The following is a 24,770-nucleotide window of genomic DNA, read 5'->3' as shown; positions in this document are numbered from 1 at the left end:
CGTCGTTCACTCTTTTGATGAAATTTTTTCCGTACGTCCGTTCTACATTGCAGTAGGCTGGTTTTCCGGTAATCAGTTGTTCAATGCACTCTGTTAATGGTTCTACTTGGGAGCTGGAACATATAAACAAGTTCTTGCTTTTAGAACATGGAGTTTTTTTGAAAGATACGGTTTGGGTCCGTCGAGGTAGAAATTTGCACTTAGTTGAATCTTACGATTGTTCTGTACAACTGGTTCGATAAAGTTCAGTTTGTAAACAACGTTCTTGATCCTAGGGATTTTGAGGGTATAAATGATCATCTCTTTGCTGTAGATTACGTACACACTTGCGATATCCAGTACATTGTCTAGCATGTCTTGCTCGAGGCCTTCGTGAGAAAGAAACTGCTTGGCGGTGAGTAGTTCGCGAGAGCTGATGATGCGGCTGCTGGGGATGTTTTTCCTGGCTAGGGTGATTGCTTCTTCTATGATTTCTAGCTGATAGATAAGTTCATCTAAGTTGAAAATTATATTTACCGAGTCAAATCCATCTAAAGCTCCTGCTGTCAAGTTGTCCTGATATTTGATTAAAGAATTGAGTTTTTCTGTAATATTTTTAAGTCTATGTTCGATTGCTATATTGATTCTAATTTGTCTATCGTTTTGATCAATCAAGGAATTTGTTGTTGCGTTTATAATTTTTAAATCTTCCGCGTCAGGGCTTCCCGAAATATACTTCCAAGCCTTTCCTAGAGTTTCCCAACGTTTATTCCTGTTCGCGGGCTTTACTTTCGATATAATTGTATGCAGTCTATGAAGTTTAATTTTTTAGGATGTTACTAAGCGGTTTGTCGTTTTTGATAGCGTCTTGCGCCACATCGTCAATTTCTGCAATGTAGTCTCCTAATTGTTTTAAGTTTATGGGATGAACTATTCGTAGATAACTGTTACTTAGTCTGGCTTCTCCTAGAGGTATGATGGCGATAGGGTTACGGTTTAAGTCGTGTACTCTTATGTCGGTCCAGGTCGTTTGAATCAAGATACATAATCTGAAATCAAATAGAGGGAGAGTGAGCTCTCATCATTACAATGGTTTTTTAATGTGTTTTTTATGTATTTTGATATTCGTTGTGTCCGTCAACGTCTTTTTGTCCTGTTCTTTAATTTCTATTATCCTGTATCTATCATGGTATGGAGACGGCTTGGCTTTTGTTTTAACTAAGATTTCTTGAGACCTAATGTTTTCGTACGCTTTGGATCCTGTAGCTTGTTTTGTGTTATGTCTCCGAACTTCCTGAGAAATATTATCCCTAGCCGTCATAATTGCTTGTTGTTTCATTAAATTTATGTCGTCGAGATTTAGTGAGGTCGAGTTACCGAAAATGATCTGTCGGGGAGTAAGTTGCGTAGTGGAGTGTTTGCTGTCATTGTAAATGGCTGTGATCAGAGATAGTCCCTGGTAGAGTGTTAGTTCATCCACCTTCTTCCTGTTTGCCATATACATTTCTAGTAGTTTTTTTTTTTTTTAAATTTCTTTATTAGTATCATTTCAAACATTACATTCATTTCTTATATCTAGGTGTTCTGTGTTATTAGACAACACTATCATCCTAATTTGGTAAAACAAATTTAAGATTTAATTAACATTTTGTTAACAACATAATACATTTCATTTGCCGTAGCAGTTCAGTTTTTTTTACAGGTGAGTTGATTTCACCTGCTTATAAGAGAAAAAAAAAAACGTTTTTAATATACTTAACCTAACTTAACCTAAACATATAACGCATTAATCGTGGCAATAGAAGATTGTAACGATTTTTGCCTGAAATTATTAATGATTGTATTTGACATTTGTTCCAATGTTTCAACATTGGATATTCTATGTAACTCATTGGTACTATACCAGGGAGGAAGCCTCAGAATCATTTTCAAAATTTTATTTTGAATTCTCTGCAGAGCTTTCTTCCTGGTATTACAACAGCTAGTCCATATTGGTACAGCATACAACATGGCTGGCCTGAAAATTTGTTTGAATATCAAAAGCTTGTTCTTAAGACAAAGTTTTGATTTTCTATTAATAAGGGGATAGAGACATTTTACATATTTATTACATTTGGCTTGAATGCCCTCAATGTGATTTTTGAAAGTTAAATTCTTATCTAGCATGAGCCCTAGATACTTAACTTCATCTGACCAATTTATTGGAACCCCTCTCATCGTGACAACATGTCTACTTGAAGGTTTCAAATAAAGAGCTTTTGGTTTATGTGGGAATATTATTAGTTGAGTTTTGGAAGCATTAGGAGAAATCTTCCATTTTTGCAAGTATGAAGAAAAAATATCCAAACTTTTTTGCAATCGACTACAGATGACACGCAGGCTTCGTCCTTTGGCGGAGAGGCCTGTGTCATCCGCAAACAAGGATTTTTAACATCCCTGAGGTAACTCAGGTAAGTCAGATGTGAAAATATTGTATAATATTGGTCCCAAAATGCTGCCTTGAGGAACACCAGCTCTTACAGGAAGTCTTTCAGATCTAGAGTTCTGATAATTAACCTGAAGTGTACGATTTGACAGATAACTTTGAATTATTCTAACAATGTATGTTGGAAAATTAAAGTTTTTTAATTTTACAATCAAACCTTCATGCCAAACACTGTCGAATGCTTTTTCTATGTCTAGAAGAGCAAGACCAGTAGAATAGCCTTCAGATTTGTTGGAACGGATCAAATTTGTTACACGTAAAAGTTGATGAGTGGTCGAATGTCCATGGCGGAATCCGAACTGTTCATTGGCAAAAAATGAATTTTCGTTGATGTGGGCCATCATTCTGTTCAAAATAACCTTTTCAAAAAGTTTACTGATGGAGGAAAGCAAACTGATTGGACGATAGCTAGAAGCTTCTGCAGGATTTTTGTCTGGTTTTAAAATTGGAACAACCTTAGCATTTTTCCATTTGTCAGGAAAATATGCTAATTGAAAACATTTGTTAAATATATCAACTAAAAATGATAAGCTACTTTCTGGAAGTTTCTTGATGAGGATGTAGAAAATTCCATCATCGCCAGGAGCTTTCATGTTTTTGAATTTTTTAATAATAGTTCTCATTTCTTCCAAATCAGTCTCCCAGGCATTTTCAAAAACGTTCTCTTGATTGAAAATATTTTCGAACTCCTGAGTAACTTGATTTTCAATAGGACTAGTAAGTCCTAAATTAAAATTGTGCGCACTTTCAAACTGCATAGCAAGTTTTTGAGCTTTTTCGCAATTAGTTAGTAATAATTTGTTTTCCTCTTTCAATGCCGGTATTGGCTTCTGAGGTTTTTTCAAGATTTTAGATAATTTCCAAAAGGGCTTAGAGCCAGGGTCCAATTGAGAAATTTTATTTTCAAAATTTTTGTTTCTTAATTGAGCAAAACGTTTCTTGATTTCTTTCTGCAAATCCTGCCATATAATTTTCATAGCAGGATCGCGAGTGCGTTGAAATTGCCTTCTCCTCACGTTTTTAAGACGGATCAAGAGTTTAAGATCATCGTCTATAATCACGGATTCAAATTTTACTTCACATTTTGGAATTGCAATGCTCCGGGCTTCAACAATGGAATTTGTTAAAGTTTCAAGAGCATTGTCAATATCAAGTTTAGTTTCTAAAGGAATGTTAACATCAAGATTAGAGTCAACATACGTTTTATATATATTCCAGTCGGCTCGTAAATAATTGAAAGTGGAGCTGATAGGATTGAGAATCGCTTCTTGGGATATTTGAAATGTAACAGGGACATGATCAGAATCAAAATCAGCATGAGTAATCAGTTGGCTACAAAGATGACTAGAGTCGGTTAAGACCAAATCAATCGTAGATGGATTTCTAGAAGAGGAAAAACATGTGGGGCTATCAGGGTATTGAATTGAGAAATATCCTGAAGAACACTCATCAAATAAAATTCTGCCGTTGGAATTACTTTGAGAATTATTCCATGACCGATGTTTGGCATTAAAGTCACCAATGACAAAAAATTTTGACTTATTGCGAGTCAATTTACGCAAGTCAGTTTGGAGCAAATTAACTTGCTGCCCAGAGCATTGAAAAGGCAAATAGGCAGCTATGAAAGTATATTTACCAAACTGTGTTTCAACAGAAACACCTAAAGTTTCAAAAACTTTAGTTTCAAATGATGAAAACAGTTGATGTTTTATACGCCTATGAATGATGATTGCAACTCCCCCACATGCCCCATCAAGTCGATCATTACGATAAACAAAAAAGTTAGGATCTCTTTTGAGTTTAGATCCAGGTTTTAAATACGTTTCGGTAATAACTGCTATATGCACGTTATTAACCGTAAGAAAATTAAACAGCTCGTCCTCTTTACCATTCAGAGAACGAGCATTCCAATTTAAAATATTTAAATTATTATTTGGATCCATTAGAAAAACGTAATCCAATAACAATTTGATTTGTAAATTTTACACCTACTTGGACTGCTTCAGTCATAGTGGTGGCTTTGAACATTGCATCAATCATTAGATTCAATTGTTCAGTTAGAAAATTAAAATCAGAGGCAGACATGTCATGTGATTTCCCATTGGAATTTCCGGTAGACGAAGAAGCGGAATTACCTGTGGCGGTAGGGTTTTTTCCATTTGATTTGAAAGAAGTAGACTGGGTACCCATGGATCGAACAGGGGAGGAGTTCGAATTTCCTGCTACGATATCGGCAAAGGATTTACCGTGGGTAGATACATTCGAAATAGAAAGATTCGAACGGCTACCCGACGGATTAAAATTAGTTTGTGAATGAGCATGATTATGATCTTCCTGATGGGTATGATTCATGATCAAGCGATCGTTAACTGAAAAATGAGCATTGTTCGATACTCTACCAGGCAAATTCCGGAAACGACCGTTATCGTAACGGATATTATCTTTCATCTGCCTGGCACGAGCCTCAATGACCTTTTTGCGTGAAGGACAATTCCAAAAATTGGACTTATGGTTAGCCCCGCAATTACAACATATGAATTTGGTGGTATCTTCCTTCACTGGACAGACGTCTTTGGCATGAGAAGAACCTCCGCAAATCATGCATTTAGCATCCATGCGACAATTTTTTGTACCATGACCCCACTTTTGGCACCGACGGCACTGAGTGGGGTTCTGGTAATTTCCTCCAGGTTTCTGGAAATGTTCCCATGTCACACGGACATCAAACAAAAGTTTTGCTTTTTCTAAAGCTTTAATATTATTTAGTTCTTTTTTGTTAAAGTGAACTAAATAAAATTCTTGAGAAAGCCCTTTCCGAACAATGCCAGATTGGGTTCTCTTTTTCATAATGATTACTTGGACTGGGGAAAATCCAAGTAAATCATTTATTCCATTTTTGATCTCTTCAGGTGATTTATAGTCACTTGAGAGACCTTTCAAGACAACTTTGAACAAACGTTCAGTTTTGTCGTCATAAGTAAAAAATTTGTGCTTCTTCTCTTCAAGATGTTTGAGAAGAAGTTCACGATCTTTTAGAGTTTCCGGCAAAACGCGACAGTCTCCTTTCTTTGCGATTTGGAAGGAAACCTTGATTCCCCTAATGGAGTTCAAGATCTCCTGCCTAAATCCCCCAAATTCGGAACAACTGACCACGATAGGCGGCACTCTTTGCTTCCTCACTTGAATCAAAGAGCCTGGGCTAGAGGCTGCTTCGATTTGGTGTTCGGAAAATTTGTCTAGAGCATCAAACTGATTGCTCATTTCGATACAATTATTCATTTCACCCTTGGAAGAAACTTCGCATTCCGGGGAAGCGTCCTTTCTTCCATTCTTGCCACGTGTAGTGACAGTTTTAAAACCCACTTTTTTGGAAGGAAGTAGTGAATTCAGAGATTCACCCTTCCTTTTGTTAGTTGTTGATAGAGTAAAGTGGGGCAAAAGTTCGAGTGGGGCAAGAGTTTCTTTTTGAGATTTCTAGCTCAAATCAAATCAAAACTTAGAAATGTCATGGTGGTTCGAATGCTATTCAAGTAAGAGACTTTCACTCCAAATATCATAAAAATCAATTGAGATTTGGAAAAGTTATGGCTATTTGTTGTTTTTCGACGTAAATATTGTAATATTTGGTCAAACTTTCGATGCACGGAACCAAATGAAGATAAAATATTTTTCAATATTTTATGTAAGGGCGTTTCTAGGCCAATCATAAGGATGCTTTGACGTGTATTAGTTTTTCCATAAATAGTTGGAATCAATTTTTGGCCCGTAGCGGGGCAAAAGTTCGAATCTGCGGGGCAAAAGTTCGACCCATGTATAAACACACGGAAAATTTTTCAAAATTCCTGAAATCTACATATTAGCTTCAAATTTAGCAAAATTTGCCTGATCGTGCGAAAAATGTCACAAAAATTTTACATTTCCCTTAGTTTTGCGAAAAACTGCTATTTTTTGGGTGTATCACAATTAACCCTGTTTTGGGCATTTTTTGATGAAAATTTAGTGTGTATTTTTCGGCAAACATAAGTTTACGGTTGGTAGAAAGTATACCTGGCATAAAAGTATTGATATTTTGTGTTTTAGCCAACGAACTTTTGCCCCACACTAGATTCGAACTTTTGCCCCACCGGTGGGGCAAAAGTTCGAATAAGACAATCAATTTTGAAACTGTTATAACTAAAAATGGGTAAATATTTTGACACAAGTTTGTTCAGCAAAGTTATAGCCAATATGATGAAGGTTCGCTGTCTGGTATTTGTTTTGTTTCATCTGCTATTATTTTCCTGGAAACTTTGATTATACCACTAAGGTCGAACTTTTGCCCCACCTTACTCTACCATGTTTAGTTAATAAACGAGAAAGACGTGACCTTCGAGAGGTTTTTTCCCTAGACGGTGTCCAAGAAGGATTACCACCGCTAGCTTTCGCCAACGGGTCCAACGAAAAATCGAAGGCACGGGTCCAAACAAGGATCGTAAAGGGATCAATAGTAGAAAAAATAGTACTGAAAAGTACTGTTTAAGTAGCACTGAAAAGTACCGTTTTTAATTTTAGCACTGAAAAGTACTGTTTGTGTAGCACTGAAAAGTACTGTTTTATTGCTTTAGGTAGTTTTTAAGAAAACTTCCAAGAGCAGAGAGAATTCGTGTACGCACAGCACGAAGGTACGATGCGCACTGAACATTTCTAGTAGTGTGTTGTGGAACCTCTCGATGATGCCATTAGAGTAAGGTGGGGCAAAAGTTCGACCTTAGTGGTATAATCAAAGTTTCCAGGAAAATAATAGCAGATGAAACAAAACAAATACCAGACAGCGAACCTTCATCATATTGGCTATAACTTTGCTGAACAAACTTGTGTCAAAATATTTACCCATTTTTAGTTATAACAGTTTCAAAATTGATTGTCTTATTCGAACTTTTGCCCCACCGGTGGGGCAAAAGTTCGAATCTAGTGTGGGGCAAAAGTTCGTTGGCTAAAACACAAAATATCAATACTTTTATGCCAGGTATACTTTCTACCAACCGTAAACTTATGTTTGCCGAAAAATACACACTAAATTTTCATCAAAAAATGCCCAAAACAGGGTTAATTGTGATACACCCAAAAAATAGCAGTTTTTCGCAAAACTAAGGGAAATGTAAAATTTTTGTGACATTTTTCGCACGATCAGGCAAATTTTGCTAAATTTGAAGCTAATATGTAGATTTCAGGAAATTTGAAAAATTTTCCGTGTGTTTATACATGGGTCGAACTTTTGCCCCGCAGATTCGAACTTTTGCCCCGCTACGGGCCAAAAATTGATTCCAACTATTTATGGAAAAACTAATACACGTCAAAGCATCCTTATGATTGGCCTAGAAACGCCCTTACATAAAATATTGAAAAATATTTTATCTTCATTTGGTTCCGTGCATCGAAAGTTTGACCAAATATTACAATATTTACGTCGAAAAACAACAAATAGCCATAACTTTTCCAAATCTCAATTGATTTTTATGATATTTGGAGTGAAAGTCTCTTACTTGAATAGCATTCGAACCACCATGACATTTCTAAGTTTTGATTTGATTTGAGCTAGAAATCTCAAAAAGAAACTCTTGCCCCACTCGAACTTTTGCCCCACTTTACTCTACTGTTGCTGCTGCTAGCGTAATGAATGGCAACACCGTGTGTTTCCAGGAATGTTCTAAAATTTTGGCTTCTAAATGAAGTTGCTTGATCACATGTGATGACTTTTGGTATTCCGAATGTTTTAAAATATTCAGTTAGGGTTTCAATAAGCTCTTCCGATGTTTCGTTGCAAATTTTATAAATCTGAGCAAACTTTGAGAAAGAGTCGACGAGCGTCAGAAATTTTTCACCCTCTTTAACATAAACATCAATGAAGATATTTTCGAGTGGTTTTTCGTACATACGTCTTGCGATCTCAATCTTAAAAGGTTTTCGCTCGTATTTCGAAAATTTGCAATCTTCACAGTTTTTTACAAAGTTCTTAATTTTGGGGACCATTCCGGGGAAGAACACTGACTTCTTTACTTCTTCGTATGTAATTTTCCAACTTCTGTGGTTGAAGTTATGACATTTATTAATGAAGTCGGTCTGTTCTTTCTCGGAAATTATGTCCGGAAGTTTTAAATTTGAGAAATGGATCTTCATGCCGGGGTTAAAGTTATTTGAGATTATCCGTTTACAGGATAGGACGATGTTGACGGGAGCGAATATTCCGTTATTGCTTCCTGGAACTAGGCAGGTTTTCAGAATCCTCAAGAGATCCTCCTCGGTATATTCTTTTTGATGGAATATATGCCTTGTATATCCTGGAAATATTGAAATGTTAATATGGGGACTTTTCTTGTTGTCATCACTGACCCTAAGGATTATCTGTACTTTGAATTGGTTGATTATTTCGGGGTCATACGCAGGATCGTTCTCGAAAAATTCATTTTCGAGAACGGTTTGATTATTAAGTTCACTGCGAGGGATTCTAGACAGTCCGTCAGCAACGACATTCTGTTTACCTCTTTTGTAAATTAGTTTGAAGTCAAATTGTTCAAGGTAGAGTCTTTGTCTGGTGACTCTTCCAGTTGAATCGGTTAATTTTAGCTCTTTGGTAAGAGGCTCATGGTCGGTATAAATGGAAAACTCTCTTCCATAGAGATATGGTCTAAAAGTTTTCGCTGCAAAGTAGATACCCAGCAACTCTTTTGCTGTGGCGGAATATTTCTCTTCAGCTTTGCTCAGTGTACGGGATAAGTATGCAATAGGTCGCTCCTTTCCATCCTGTAACTGGGCTAGGACTGCCCCTATGGCAACATTTGATGCATCCGTCGTTAATATGAACGGTTCATCGAAGTTAGGGTAAGCTAATAGGGTATCGGTCGTCATGATCTTCTTAAGCTCTTCGAAAGCTTTCTCATAATCATGGTCGACATCTATGGTTTTTGTTTTACGTAATTTAATAGTCATTGGTTTCGCGATGTGAGCGAATTTGGGAATGAAGCGTCTATAGTATCCTATAGTTCCCAGAAATGATTTCAGTTCCTTTTGACTCCTCGGTAGTGGCCAGTTTCTAATGGCCTCGATCTTCTTGGGATTAGGTTTGACCCCCTCCGTAGTCACCACGTGACCGAGGAATTCAACCTCTTTCCGAAGAAACTCGGATTTATCACTCTGTATCTTTAAGTTGGATTCCCTTAAAGTCTGCAACACCTTCCTTATATCTTGAAGGTGCTCTTCTAATGAGCACGAAAATATTATAATATCGTCCATATAGACGAAACATCTAATATTTAAGTGCTTTCGAAGCACGGAGTCCATTAATCTTTGAAACGTAGCTGGGGCATTTTTCAGCCCGAAAGGCATTCGAACGAACTCGAATTTACCTCGATCTACATTGAAGGCCGTTTTTGGAATATCAGCGGGATCGATCTCGATTTGATGGAAACCGCTAGCGAGATCCAGTACCGTGAAGTATTGCGCTTTGCCAAGTCGGTCCAATATTTCACTGATTTCTGGGATGGGATATCGATCGGCAGGAGTTTTTTCGTTCAACTTCCTGTAATCGATTACAATTCTATATTTCTGCTGCCCAGAATTGTCTATTTTCTTGGGCACTACCCAAATGGGCGATGTCCAGGGCGAGCAAGATTCTCTAACTATTCCTGTTTCCAGTAGTTTTTGAATCTGTTCCGCTACCACCTGTCGTAGGTGATAAGGATACTTGTACGTCTTCTGATGGACAGAGGTGTCATCAGAGGTCGTGATTTTATGTTTTACTTGATGGGTAAAGGTTAGTTTTTTACCCTCTTGAAAAAATACGTCCCTAAAAGGACTCAGGGTCTGAATCAGACGAGCCTTCTCTTCGTCATTCAGATGATCACTCGGAAAGTTGAGTTTGGACGGTTTCTCGCTTCTCACTACGAAATCGTCATTACAAAACGGGTCTATTTTCTGTGCAGTTGATTTGGATTTGTTTGAAAGATGAACCATGGCTTTGTTGTCTTCAGCAGAATACAAACCAGGTTTCAATGTAACCTGAGGAGATAGATTTATTTCCTCCCTAATCAAAAATGTGCCATTGCTTGTGGTGCAAATGGGGACGACAGAGTTCTCTTGAATATGAAAGTTGACTGAAGAGGGATAGTATTTTGACAACTCGTATGACTTATTGCCAATTGTCAAATGGTGGCGTTTGGTGTCAACCACAGCTTTCATTTTTGATAAATTTTCGTATCCAATAAGTCCATCAAAGAACTTGTGGAACTTAAAAACATAGTATGGCAGTTTCTCGGAGAAACTGTCAGAGAAAAGATTGGCGTGAACCACTTTGTCGATAAAGAATTTTCCGTTTTTATTGGTTACAACGGACGGATTTAACACTGTTTTTGCCTTCTTCACATGTTGGGGGTTAATATAAGATTTGTTGGCGCCAGTATCAACTAGGAAATTTAAAATTCCTTTTGTTGTCGGGAAACGCACATAGGGAATGAAATTCACGTTTTCATTTTCTGTCTCCTGGCAGTCTGAAAATTTAGTTCCTCATCGGAATATTCAAGTTCATCGTTTTCGGTAGGAACCTCAATAGGGGGCTCCGGTTCATTTAGCTCTTCCACCTCGTTATTATGCGCTTCAGCGCGTGGCTTCGGCTGGAAGGCTGGTTTCTTATACGTGGATTGTTTATGTTGCGAGGTATTGGATTGCGGTTGCTGCTGGCTACTCGCGTTTGCAGTATATGCATTTTGTCTGAATGGTTTATATTTCCCCGAGTTAGTTTGATTAGAGTACTGGGGTTTATTTCGTGTTTCCGCATTTTGATTCAGCAGTACCGCTTGGTATGCTTCTTCTAAATTTCGCGGCTTTGAGTTCCTAATAATAGAACTCAGTGGTTCCTGGATGTTATCCAGGTATTTTGCCACTGTGATAATTTCAATTATTTCGTGGCCTGTAAGAGGTTTTGATTGAAGGTTAGCTTTCAATCTGGTATTGGTTTCTTTAATCTCGTTATAAAAACGAGCATGGGTCCTATCACCCTTGCGCATGCGGAAAAGGGTAGATAGATTTGTGGTGAAATCTTGTTCGTCACCGTAATGTTCGACGAGTATTCTTTTGATACCGTCAATTGTGTTAGGGTTGCCATTAGCACATAATAATGTGCGAGCTTCCCCTCTGATTTTGTTTTTAATCGCCCTTATGTAAAGGCTACTGAGGGAGTATCCCCCATTTTGAGTTTTGACTTTAAAGTCATTATATAGGTCATCGACCTCTTCCAGCCAAGCTGAAAGTTCTTTCTTATTGCCCGTAAATTCGGACAGGAATTTGAAAGGGTCAGGGAGTTTAAATAAATCTCCACCCTGCGAATTCCTGATGGCCATTTGGGTACGTAATTCGGCCAACTCGGACCGAAGATCGTCCATTTCAAATGGGTCATCTCTGGCACGCTCTGAGAGCTGCGCCTTAAGCTCATTAACAATCGTTTTGAGCTGCTCAATCTCATCGGTCCTAGTGCAGTGGTAGGAGCCATTTGAATGAAACGCGTTTGCACTGTATTCACTTAAAAGAAAAAAAATGTGTTAAACTTACGTGAGTCCAAATAACATCTGTGGGTTGCGATATAGTGGTTTTCACGCCCAATGGTATGGGTACCCTAGTGTAGATGTAGTTGTGAACCTTAGAGGAAAACAATATGCACTCAGTCTCGAAAAACACGCAGAAAACGGGTTTAAATTTTTCAAATTGGGTAATATTTCCATATGCATTTTGGTGAGTCTAGAAAGCGTGTGCAAGTTTCTTTGAGGAAAACAAAAACAAACTGTGTATGACGAGCGTATGCTAGTCTACGTGTGTTCAAATGTCACTAAGCTCTATATGGCGGATATCGTTCGTCGTCCGGTTGCCTTCTGCGTTGAGCGTGTGCCTTCTACGGGTCAGCTTCTGCGTTGAGGCTGGATCTGTTGTTGATATCACTTTTTAAACACCATAAAGCACTCGCGATCCCACTTCTGACACCAGTTAGGGATTTTCACGTAACGAATTAGTTTTTAAAAACTAAACTACACAAGATTTATTCACACACAGGTTACTTATGGAACTACCTACTATTACAGCTTGACCAAGAAAGAGAGTGAGCCACGCTGCTGGCTCACTTTTATTTGCTAATTATGCTTACCTAGCGCATTCTTAGCGCCCTAACACCTGATTGGCTTGCCGCGTGGCGTGATTCTACTCGATGCGCGCCAACTGCTCCTATTCGTTAATTCACCTAGCAGGATTTTCCTAACGCTTCTTTTGTCACTTTCCATCAAAATGTCTCGAGGAGGGGACAATAAATAATAAAATGGAAATTCTGGTAAATTAATCATTTTTTATTCTAATATGCTGCAAAACCATGTTTAAGCAGCGTATACGCGCCGATCAAAATGTTTTGAACAATTATCAAATATCTTTTTAATTGTTCATAGCATTGGATGTATTACATTTTTTATAATAAGAATTTTCATAACAGCAATCTCCAGGTTTTTTACCCATAATGTTGAGTTCTGATGAGAGAATGTTCTAACAAGAACAACTTTCAAAATGTGTTTCAAATAGTTACAATTTTAAAAACACCTAAAAAATGTTGCGCTTAGAACTTGAAATTAAACTCAGATTGTTTTAATTTGATATAACATGTATGTATCCTTCTGGTTGTAAAAATATTTCACTAAAATTGAAGAATACTGGCTCTGAGAAATATATTGCAATATTTATACATCCAGAAGAAAAAGACTCCACTAAAAAAAGATGTATTCAAATAAATTTTAAGGTTTCTGCATTGATTTGACAAGATGTTCTACGAAGGTTTATCAAAATGATAATTCATGGAAATCACTAAAATATTATATTCTGTAAGGCTACACTGTTATAGTAATAATGACGTAATAGTAGTTTACACAACAAGTTTTAGAACGATTTACATTTTGACAGCACAAGTCGTACTTTTATATAACGATTGTAACGAAGCTTGACGAGTTGGATAAATGCGATAAGTACTGTAGAAATCGCTTTCTGCAACATGTTGCGTACAACATTTTTTGCAATTTCGTAGAGGACCACTTGGGAACATTAAAAACCTTATCGGAATGCATTTGCCATCATTTTAAAATGTTTGAAAATGATTATGTAATGATTCATTACGCAACTCAAAAAAAATGCGTAATGAAAATGCGTTGCGTAGTAGTCATTACAAAACTGTTTCAAGTTGCGTGATGCCTATAACGGTACTGCCTAATTCAGTGCAAGAAAGTAGGCCGTTACATGATAGATTGGCGTGCAGAAAAACGGCTTATTACGATGAGAATACCATTGTTTTAAAAGAAAAAAAGTCCAAGAAAAATTCCAATCTTATTAGCATTAACAAAGAGATTTAAAACTAGAAAAAAACACGAAAAATAATGAAAACCAACACTGAAAATAAAACATTTTATTTATTTCCCCCCTCTGACATTTTGAAAAATTTTAAGGAGGGGGTGACAAAAGTAAAATTTCAAATTTGTTCCGCCCTTTTCGAATTAACAAACTGCGATCCCAGCTTCTATTTTTTTAAATTATGATTGTTTCTTTTCGTTTTCTAACTATTTTTTTTCATGGCCTGACGAAATTTTTCAACTGTCATTTTTTATTCAGTAGAAAGTATTCATTATCCTTCATCATCTTACATCGTGAAATATTCAAGAAATAGATTGTATTTGGTGTATTAATCCAAATAGAAAATCAACGATTACTGCAGATACGCCTGTATGATATTAAACACGATATTCAATATGATTGAGGTGGAATTCAAGACTTTCCTTGAAGATTAATTTAAAATAGATTTGTCATATTTGACTCTCTTGGTAAAATGTGGTGAGAGCCAGAGATCAAACTACTTTAGTTGGCAGTTGGAACAAGAATGAAAAAAAAAATTTCTACTTTCTATATACAGTTTATCATAGCCTATTATGAATACTAATTGTCGCATTACTTCCGACACTCCTCCTCGACAATATAGTTCAATACTCCTAACTTATCCCTTAATGTCTTCAATCGTAGATGCTGCAGCGGTTTCGTCAGTATATCAGCCAACATGAACTCGGTAGGTCAATACTTCAGAATGATTTGCTGCTGCTCTTGAAGATCACGAACAAAGAAGTATTTCGTGGCTATATGCTTCGACCTCTTCTCTATCTTGCCGTTTTCGATCAGACGAATACAGCTTTGGTTGTCTTCGAATGTGGTAACTGGCGAAGAAACGTTGACACCTAGATCGATCATCAGCTTCTTGAGCCAGCTGAGCTCTTGGCACGCCTCGGTTAAGGCAACGAGCTCCGCCTCCGTTGATGACAGCGCCACACAAGTTTGTTTCCTTGATGCCCAACTGACGACGCCACCTCGCAGTCGTATTAGGTAACCAGAATTGGACTTCCTATCGCGATGGTTGCCAGCCCAATCGGCATCTGCGTACATCTCGAACCCGTCAGCTGTGGATCCTAGAATCACAGACAAACAGACGTAACACTTGGAACAAATTTCGATCAAAATCATAGTCACGAGTACATGTACGCCCAATGCTGTAATTGGTGTGTTTGGCCGACGGGCCAACAGATGGCGGTAGTGTGTAAACGTCAAACGCGAACAAAAACGATGCAAGCGCTGCAGGTGGTGGATTGGCCACCTACCATATTTTTGAATCGACCGTTAAAAAGGTGGTCGATGGACAATGATGAGAGTGTGACGTCTGTTTGTCTGTGCTAGAATCAATTTGTGATTACTAGTCGATTTCAAGTACCTGAGCACTCACTTGGCCTCGTGCCAGTCCAGTTGTGTCAGGCAGCTTGATTTTTGAGCCAGAATGGAAACGCTCACAGCTATGTCAGGCCGAGTATTAACTGCTACATACAGCAGACTGCCGATGTGACTCAGGTATTGAGTGTTGTTCGGCAAACGTAGTTCATGCTCCTCCTCCTTCTGCTGCAGGTAGCCAGGATCCAAGGGTATTTTCGAAGGCTTGGCGTTTTCTAGACCGAACCGTTCTGCGAGCTTCTGGATGTACCGTTCTTGATTAAGCTGGAATCCGTTACCATCCCTCTCGATTTCGATTCCTAGGAAATGTTTAACATCTCCTAGTGTCACTTTGAAATGTTGCCTCAACGCCTGGTGAATAGCCTTGAACTCCTCCTCTGTCCTGCAAACGACTAACATGTCGTCGACATAGAGTAGAACGTACGTGTAACTGTTTCCTTTCCTCCGCACGTACAGACAGGGATCTGCCGATGATGGGTTGAATCCCATTTGCCGCAAAACTGCATCGATGCTCTGATTCCACACACGTGCGGATTGCTTGAGCCCGTATATGCTTCGCTTCAGTAAGCATACTGTGTTCGGCCCTCCCATGGAGTATCCTTCCGGTTGCCTCATGTAGATGGTTTCATCCAACTTCCCATGAAGGTATGCGGTTTTGACGTCCATGTGCTTCACAAACATCTGACGACGGCTTGCCACCGTGAGTAGCGTCCTGAGGGTTACCTGCTTAGCAACTGGTGCGAAGACCTCGTCGAAGTCCACGCCGTATTTCTGGTTGAACCCTTGTGCAACCAGTCTTGCAGCCGATCGCTTTTCGGCCCGGGGGTAGCTCGACTAGCTCCCACGTGTTGTTCTCGATCTGAGCTCGATATTCGTCGTCCATTGCTTGCTTCCACAGTTTCGCTTCAGTTCCCCTCAAAGCTTCGGACGGTACGTGGATTACCATCGGTTGATGGTTGACGCCTGGCTGCTAGTCCCTGTTGCCGGTCACTAGCTACGGGTCCAGGAAGGTCAATGGCGCTTCCTGCGTCCACGTAGACATCAGACTCGGGTTGGTTGTCTGATAATCGATCGGAAGAGAGTCCTCTACTCGAAAAGAAAAAATCTTTTAACTTGCCTGGCAGGTAGCGCTCCCGTGCGCTGCGACTCAACGCCTGTGACTCGGGCGGATTTGAAGATGATCGCGGAGGGAGCGCAGAGTTTGTCACGTCACGAATTGGATCTAGAAATTCTTCATCTTCAGAGCTTGATTGATGTTCTTCCACAGGCACTATTCTATCTTCGACGTCGATTGCTTCTGTTCGTACCGGTTCGGGATCCTCACACTTAGAAAATATCACCGACTCCGGTAATTTTTTTACCGAAATATAAACCGCTGAGCGCTCGGTAATGCTTTCGGTAATGTTAAGAATTACCGAACAGTCTGTAATTTAAACCAAAACGCAGCTGTCAAAAAATTACAATATGTTCGTGAATTATTACCGAGCGAATTGTTCAATAAATTACCGAACGCATTGTTCGTAACAGCAAGATGATCGAAAAAAAACAATGGATCTTATCTTGATATCAAATTAATCGATTTATTTCGTGTTACCATGTTTTGATCGATAAGACATGTTTGAGAAGTGCGTAACTGCTTGCCTGTTGGTGAAGGTGGGACATTGAACACCATCAGCAACATCACCAACAACTTGAACGCGCGCTTAACTTATAAGAAAACAATCCAGGCTCATTTGCAGCTGTTCACCGCTTACGAACCAAACCGGTGATACTACAACGAAAACATTTTATGACATGTTAAAAATTAGCTTTTAATAGGAACCCTCAGGTTGTACTTACGGAAAAGAAGTACCAGACGCTCATCCCCAGCTGCTGTAGTTTTTTTTCAAAAACAGTGTTCACGGCCTCAAAAACAGAAAACCTATCGGATGCAATAAAATCGTGTTGACAAGCACTTCGAAACAAATATGGCGGCCTCAGAAATTTCAAGTTGCCATTCGTTCGGTAATGCATTGTAGCACTATGAACTGAAGTACATTCGAGTGGAAAATTTCACGAAGCAAAGGTGTGCTTTTTTCTGTTCAGTGGTGGTGGTTATTCAGTGCTAAAAAAGTTGTGTGAAGTAGAACTTTACCGAGAAAAAAGTTTTTCGTGATTGTGCGAAGTGGAAAACTCCGAAAAGGGCGGTAAACTTGATTAAAACAGTGAATTAAGTCGTCTGAACCGTATTACCACAGGAAGCCATTTTGTGTTGGAAGCAAAAAAGGTGCTGGTGGTAGTGGTGGCACCTAAGAAGTAAATACCGTAAAACGGTGTGAAGATGGACGGCATAAAGGATCCTCCGGATATTAATTCCGGGAGTAGCATGGAAGACTGGAGCGATGCCGCGGAAATGAACGTAACAAAAAATCCAGAAAGAGTGGACAACAGTGCATCAACCAGCTCGTCAGGAAACTGGACGCGAGGTGAATCCCAGCAACAGCAAAGCTTTACATACACGATCCAAGACAGTGCACCCTACAGGATCTACGTTGAACTACGGAACAAGGATCGGAGGATTAACAAATTCTCCTTAGGATCGATGATCAGAGGAATGAATGAATACCGACGATACGTTACGGACATGAAATACGTGGGAAACAACAAAATCCTGGTTTTCATGAGCAGTTTCATGAAGGCCAATCAACTGATGGAAACACTCAACGAAGGAGAAGGACTGTACAAATCGTACGTTCCACGACATCTCGTGACCGTTACTGGTGTGATTTCCGGGATTCCACCGGAAATTCGTGATGAAGAGATCGAGGCAGACATCGAAAGCGAATTCCCTGTTGTGAGTGTACGAAGACTCACAAAAATGAATGGAGGAGAAAGAATGCCCACGACAAGAGTGAGCGTAACATTCCGAGCACATGAACTACCGAAGCAAGTAAGAATCTTCTGTTGCCGAAGTTCGGTCCGACCATTCTTCCAAAAAGTCGTGATATGCCAAAATTGTCTACGGTTCAATCATCGTGAACAAAACTGCAGAGGATTCCGTCGATGCAATAAGTGCACCAGGCAACATGAAACTCGTGAAGAGTTTGAGAACTGCAACGAGGAGATTAAATGTGCCAACTGCAAGAAAACGGGACATAATACGCTAGACCCCGGTTGTCCAGAAAAACAACGACAAGAAAAAATCAAGAATGTGATGGCTAGGAAGTGTGTTACGTACACCGAAGCAAGCGACATGTTTCCAGTGGTCGTGGAGAACCTGTATGAACGACTGAGCGATTCTGACGAGTTTCCAGCATTGGAGCAATCATTTGCAAACGTAACCGGAAATAACTACAAGTGGAAAAACCCCCTCAGAGATCAGTGGATAAAAACCAACCTTGAGCGAAAGGCGGTACAGGCAGCGGTAAAGATTGCAGCAGAGAAGGAACAAGCCGACAAGAACAAGAAGAATGTCAAAAGGCGAAGAGATATGGACAGCGGAGCAAGTGAAACACACAGGACGACGACGGAAAGAAATAAGATCGTTAGCCAGGGATATAACCAGAAAATGAATGGCACTGGACTAAATAATACATTCAGCGTAAGTGAAAAAGAAAGGTGGGAGACGATTATTAAGGACGCCAATGCAAAAGCGCAAGCTGCAGTCAAAGTAGCCGAGGAGAAAAGACAAACGGAACTCATGTCGTTCTACGCGGATTTCGTGGGTCAAGTAGGATCTAGCGAGGTAGCGCAGAAATTCAAGGAATGTACTATGAAACATTTTAACCTGACCAGATCGGTAGTATACAATCAGAATAGTCAACAATAGTCAATAAGAGTGAGGAACCAACTGTAAGGAATAGAAGGTATTAATCAATCAAGACATTCAAGGTCATTCAGGGCAACGTACAGAGTTTGCATAAAAATAAAGAGGAAATTCAGAGAATTCTTTCAAGCAACCAAATACAGGTGGCAATCCTGTCAGAAGTTTGGTCGAATATCAGCGAGGAAAGCACGAACAAATACAAAATTTCGGGATACCACACCATACTGAAGTCACGTTATGACGGGTATGGCGGAGCGGGTATCCTTTTAGCAAATCAATACAACTTTGTACCTATAGACCTACCAAAATTGTCTGATAATACCCAAGCGGTCTGTGTAAAAATTCTCCCAACAGAAGTCATGTTTTTGTCTGTTTATATAAGCCCCTCCATCACCACGGGTGGTTATAAAGAAGACACCTCAAAATTGTTCAGTTTTGCTGCCCAATATCAAAAAGTGATAATGGGAGGAGATTTTAATGCACACCACCAGGCATGGGGTGATGACAAATGTGATGGTAAAGGTGAAATTCTAATTGATCAGATAAACAGCTCAAATATGTTAATTTGCAATGATGGATCGCCAACATTCATTCCTCTCGAATTGAATAAAAGAGCAACGGCTTTGGATATCACTCTTGCAAGCACGGACCTATTCACAAGTATTACTTGGGGTTTAACAGACTATTGTATTGGCAGTCACCACCTAGCGATAAACATCTCGCTGACCTCGGAAAGAGAAATTAAGCCCGCTTATTACATAAATAGGAAGCAGGTACAGAAGGACATAGCTACCCTAACAGGAACAGAAATAAGATCGATAGCAGATCTTCGAACAAGCGTTAAGCAAATTTTCAAGAAAAACCGATTCAAAAACACAAAAACACCGAAGTTTTGGTGGTCTGCAGAGGTGGACGAGGCATGGACAGCGAAAACTGAAGCGAGACGGATGTTTAACAGAGTTTCGAGTCAAGAGAACTTAATAGAATTCAAGAAAAAAGCTGCAATTTTTCAGCGGCTTAAGCGGTTGGAGAAGCAGAAGAAATTCGACGAGTTCCCGGAAGAAGTTGGACCATTCACCAGCTCCAAGGAATTATGGACTAAAATCGGCCGCCTGACCGGAAGGAAAATTCGACGAAAGGAAAATATGACTGCTTTTGACGACACGGCTGCGGCAGAAGTCTTTCTTGACACTCACTTCGGGAAATCTGAAACAGTTACGGTGCAATTTACGACCAAAATCGTTGATTACCCGTTACTAACCTTGGACAAATGGAACAGCATTCCGAATCAGCTACGAAGAACTTCGTAGCTTGAGACCAGAAGTAAAGAAAATTATTTTAGAAGACATCAACAAAATGTGGTATGCTGGAACATTAAACGATGAGCACAAAATAATAAAGGTAGTTGCCATTCCGAAGCCTGGCCGGGACCAGTCTACACCGCAAGGTAAGAGGCCTATTTCTCTGGTACCAACTATCACCAAAATCTCAAATACAGCTGTATTAGAATTACTACAAAAGCACCTAGACTCTAAGGAAGTTTTTCCCGACAACTCGTTTGGATTTAGGCGTGGACTTTCTACATCCACTTGCATATCGTATGTTGTGAACGAAGTTAAGCGACAGAAGCGAGCAAAACATATTTCTGCGCTTATATGTAATGCGGTACAAACAGTAAAGCTAAACGAAATGCTATCCCGTTTAGAAGTACCCTCGGAAGTCCAATCGTGGATAATATCCTTTTTGCAAAATAGAAAAATAAATTTCCACATGCGAGACAAAATAGTATCCAGAACAGTATGTAATGGATTACCACAAGGGGATGTGATGTCACCAACCCTCTTCAATGTTTACACACTCCCTTTGCACGAGATAAGAGTACCAGGTGTCATACTGGTCCAATACGCTGATGATTTCGGCATCCTGGTAGCTGGGAGATCTATAGAAGAGATAAACTCCAAGGGTCAACAATATCTGAACGAATTCGAAAGAAGAGCGGCAGATTTGAACTTCACGATCAATCCAGAAAAGACAAAAGCAATCCTGTTCCAAATGAGTAATAATCAACTGGCGCTGAGAATCAACAATCAATTGATCGAAACTGTTCGTAGTGCGAAACACCTCGGAGTAACTATAGATCGATCATTAAGTTTTGGTGTCCACTTGAGAGTTGTAGCAGAGAAAGTACGAGAGAGGACGAACATGCTTAAAATATTATCAGGCATAAGAAATGGTGCGCACCCCCAGAGTATGCTTAAAGTTCACACTGGATTGGTGAGAAGTGTCCTAGAGTACGGTTGCTGTGTTCACAACAATGCAAAACCGACGAACAGGAAAAAAATCGAAGTACTCAACAACCAAAGTCTAAGAAAAGCTACTGGTACAACCAGAACCACACCCATAAATGCATTGGTGGCGTTGAGCGGACAAGAACCAATAGGTCTTAGGCTTGAGTATGTAGCTGCTCGGGAAATTGTGAGGAACGTATCTAGATGTACGGCGGTTGGCAAACAACTTCTTACGTTGCCACAAGTGGACACGAATGAGATTGCAGACTTGGACTACAGCTTCGCAGAGCAGATGTACTTGGAACACAGACACATTTTCGACGCCATATCTCCTGTCATCAAACTAGCCATCACACCGCAAGCCATTTCCAGCATCGTAATTAATCCAGCACTAGACGGTCTGAATTGCACCAAACAGAACGTAAATCCAATGCGTATGAAGCAATATGTTCTGTGTGCCATGAATGGGAAATTTAAAAACAAGAAAAAAATCTTCACCGATGCATCCAAGGAAGGCGAGAAATGTGCGATTGGGGTCTATTTTGAGTTTACCAACCAGAGGATATCTGAAAAACTTGGAACAGAAGTCAGCATTACAAGTGCAGAATTGATTGCCATCAATGTTGCCCTACAGGTCATAGAGAATATGAACCTCGACGATTGCGTATTATATACGGACTCCAAATCGGCCTGCATCATGTTGAGCAATGTCCTGGAATGCGGAGAGGGAGAAACGATGTTGGTTCAAATAATTGAAACAGCAGCCAGGCGAAACATTACCTTTCAATGGATCCCGAGTCACATTTCCATTTTTGGAAACGAGTTAGCAGACCAATTAGCGAAGCAAGGAACCCGACAACATGAGAATCCGATGGTAAATCAAGTACTAGCGAATGATGCATTACAGTACTTCAAAAAACGTAAGAACGAAGAAGCAGCAAAATGGTACGTTGAGTACTCTCAAACGAAAGGTAAGACTTTCTACAACATCAATCCGAAGTTTGACAACAAACCGTGGTTCGTGAATGTCGATATGAAGGGTTCTGATATTAGACTACTGAATCGTCTAATGACGGGTCACAATTATTCGAAGTACTGGCTGGGAAAAATGCGAATAGCAGATGACATGGATTGTGAATTATGTGAGGAGGCAGAAACTGCAGAACACACTATCCTGCATTGCCCGCGATATAACAACATTCGGTGTAAGTTCAGTTTCGACGGTCGATACCGGAGTTTGGAAGAGCTGTTTATGCAAAAAGACCTTAAGGTGAAACAGTTTGGAATCAACTTCTGTGATTGCACATAAACTTCAAAGGCACAAATCTCGCGAAGAAAGCATCCAATAACAGTGCACTTTTTATTTTGGCTTTGTGCACTAGCAGAAAGCTAAAAATAAGAAGATCAGACATGTTTGTCAACTATTTCTCCAGTTTAGTGCCTTTGAAAATTCGAGTAGGGGCACAAGTCGGCCATTGTTGCGGCCATCTTTGGATTCCGAGATGTTTCACCTTAAAACATATGATGAAGTTGTGAAATTCGTTCGAGCAACGAAGCTGAATCTGTAGCAACGGAAGTAATGTATACAGGGCATATAGTCATTGCAACTGGCCCTCACCGCAAGGGAGCCCAATGACGGCTCCAAAGTAGAAAAAAGAAGAAGAAGAACTGAAGTACGGTAAAAAATTACAGTCTACGGCGATTCTAAACGATTTACCGTTTTTCGGTACATAAAACGACGATTTCGGTAAAATTTGTTTTAATATTTTATTTTTTTAAGGTTGTTCGGTAAATCTCGTTTGTAATACCGAAACATCAGTAAAATATTTATTTACCGTACGTTTCCGGTAAAATAAATTACCGAACAACGATAAAAAATCACGCTTCGAAAAGCATACATCGCGCTCGTTCGACGATGGTTCTGTTGACTCGCTCCGACAGACCATTCTGCTCAGAAGTGTAGTCCGCCGTTGTTTGATGGCGAATTCCCAAACGCTTCAAATGGTCCTCCAGTTTCCGATTCGTGAATTCTGTACTGTTATCGGTGCGTATCGTCTTCAATTTCTTCCCAGAGTGTCGCTCAGCCATGCAACGGAAATTTTCAAAAGCTTCATATACATTCTGCGCTGATTTCTCTTCCAGGAAATATACGAAGATTCGACGCGACTTGTCATCTGTGAAGGTCAAGTAGTAGCGGCTGCCACCCAACGATTGGACCTCCATCAACAGTGTCATCCATGCTCCAAGCCTGGGGGACACTGTTGCTATTGGAAGTTCGTGGATTGTTTATCGTGCCAGTAAAGAAAAACACCTATCCCCTACGGTAAACAAGCGAGAAAAATGGATTTTATCATCGCTCCCTCTTTGGGGCTCACGCTCGCTGCTTGCATTTAGGGTTCATTCAAATATTACGTAACGCAAAATTTGCCAATTTTAGACCCCCTCCCTCTCCCACGTAACAGCTTTTGTATGGAAAATTTTATTTTTTTGTATGGACCGTAACACTTTGTAAGACCCCCTCCCTCCCCCTGTTGCGTTACGTAATATTTGAACGATCCCTTATCAGACTTGTTACACCTTGCTATACAATGACGATCGTGGACCGCAACAGATGGGATGTTTTTCTTTGCTTGCTTTGATCGTGCTTCATACTCAAATAAGAGCGAATTCTGCAATGCCTGAACAAGAGCATGAAACGAGCTAAATAATTGATCCTTCATTCTTGATTTTTCAGTTTCACTTAAAGCATACCGACTAACTGAGAAAAGCAATTTTTTTCGCACTCGTACTACGCGAACCAAACACAATTTGTCTTGATTCCGTCACAACACTCCACAGGAGCATGCAATGGAATCGAAAGATCACACACTACTCTGTGCCCTTGACCTCTGGTATATAACTGATGATGTTTTACATTTCTCCTTTACCAGGCCGCTGTGAGCTCAGCTTCTTCAACTACATCGGAGGTATCAGGCAGCGAGAACTTTTTCAGCATTACTGAAGATGGTAAGTGTGAGCTGAGAAATATCATGTTCAACATATATCTGAATCCCCTCCCCTAGACACACCTCAAAATTCACCGTTACGTAAATCTCAAACGCTGAGCAGCACAAGTACACCGGTGGCTGAAAGTCAAGTCACCAATAACACACTTGGCAACAATAGCAGCAGTGCATCGGTGGGATCTACCACCGCCAACGCCAGCAGTGGGAATACCAGCTTCAGCAGTGGATCTTTCTTCGCTAATCTAACCGGTGGCAATGCAGCGAACAGTAGTATCAGTAGTCACAATAATGGCGTATCTCCTACCGTTAACCGTACTCGTCGTTTATCTAACTCCTCCATGGCGAGCGATGTTTCCTTCCGATTGCCAGCTTACGATTCGCCTGCTGTAAGT

The 24,770-nt window shown here is 39.8% G+C and overlaps 1 protein-coding gene across 1 annotated transcript in view; it reads left to right on the top strand.

The window, feature by feature from the left end:
* The window catches only part of LOC110675782 (golgin subfamily A member 4-like), a 50,266-nt gene that overhangs the window by 9,624 nt on the left and 15,872 nt on the right, over positions 1-24,770 (top strand). The window contains exons 2-3 of the mRNA XM_021841553.1: positions 24,304-24,379; positions 24,436-24,764. Coding sequence (XP_021697245.1) covers positions 24,304-24,379; positions 24,436-24,764 — 405 coding nt within the window. The remainder of the gene's footprint in view (positions 1-24,303; positions 24,380-24,435; positions 24,765-24,770) is intronic.

This window comes from Aedes aegypti, chromosome 2 (assembly GCF_002204515.2).
Source record: "Aedes aegypti strain LVP_AGWG chromosome 2, AaegL5.0 Primary Assembly, whole genome shotgun sequence".
In the NCBI taxonomy this organism is placed as follows: Eukaryota; Metazoa; Arthropoda; class Insecta; order Diptera; family Culicidae; genus Aedes; species Aedes aegypti.
Note: the sequence above shows the minus strand (reverse complement) of the source record. Positions and strands in the feature narration are given on the sequence as shown.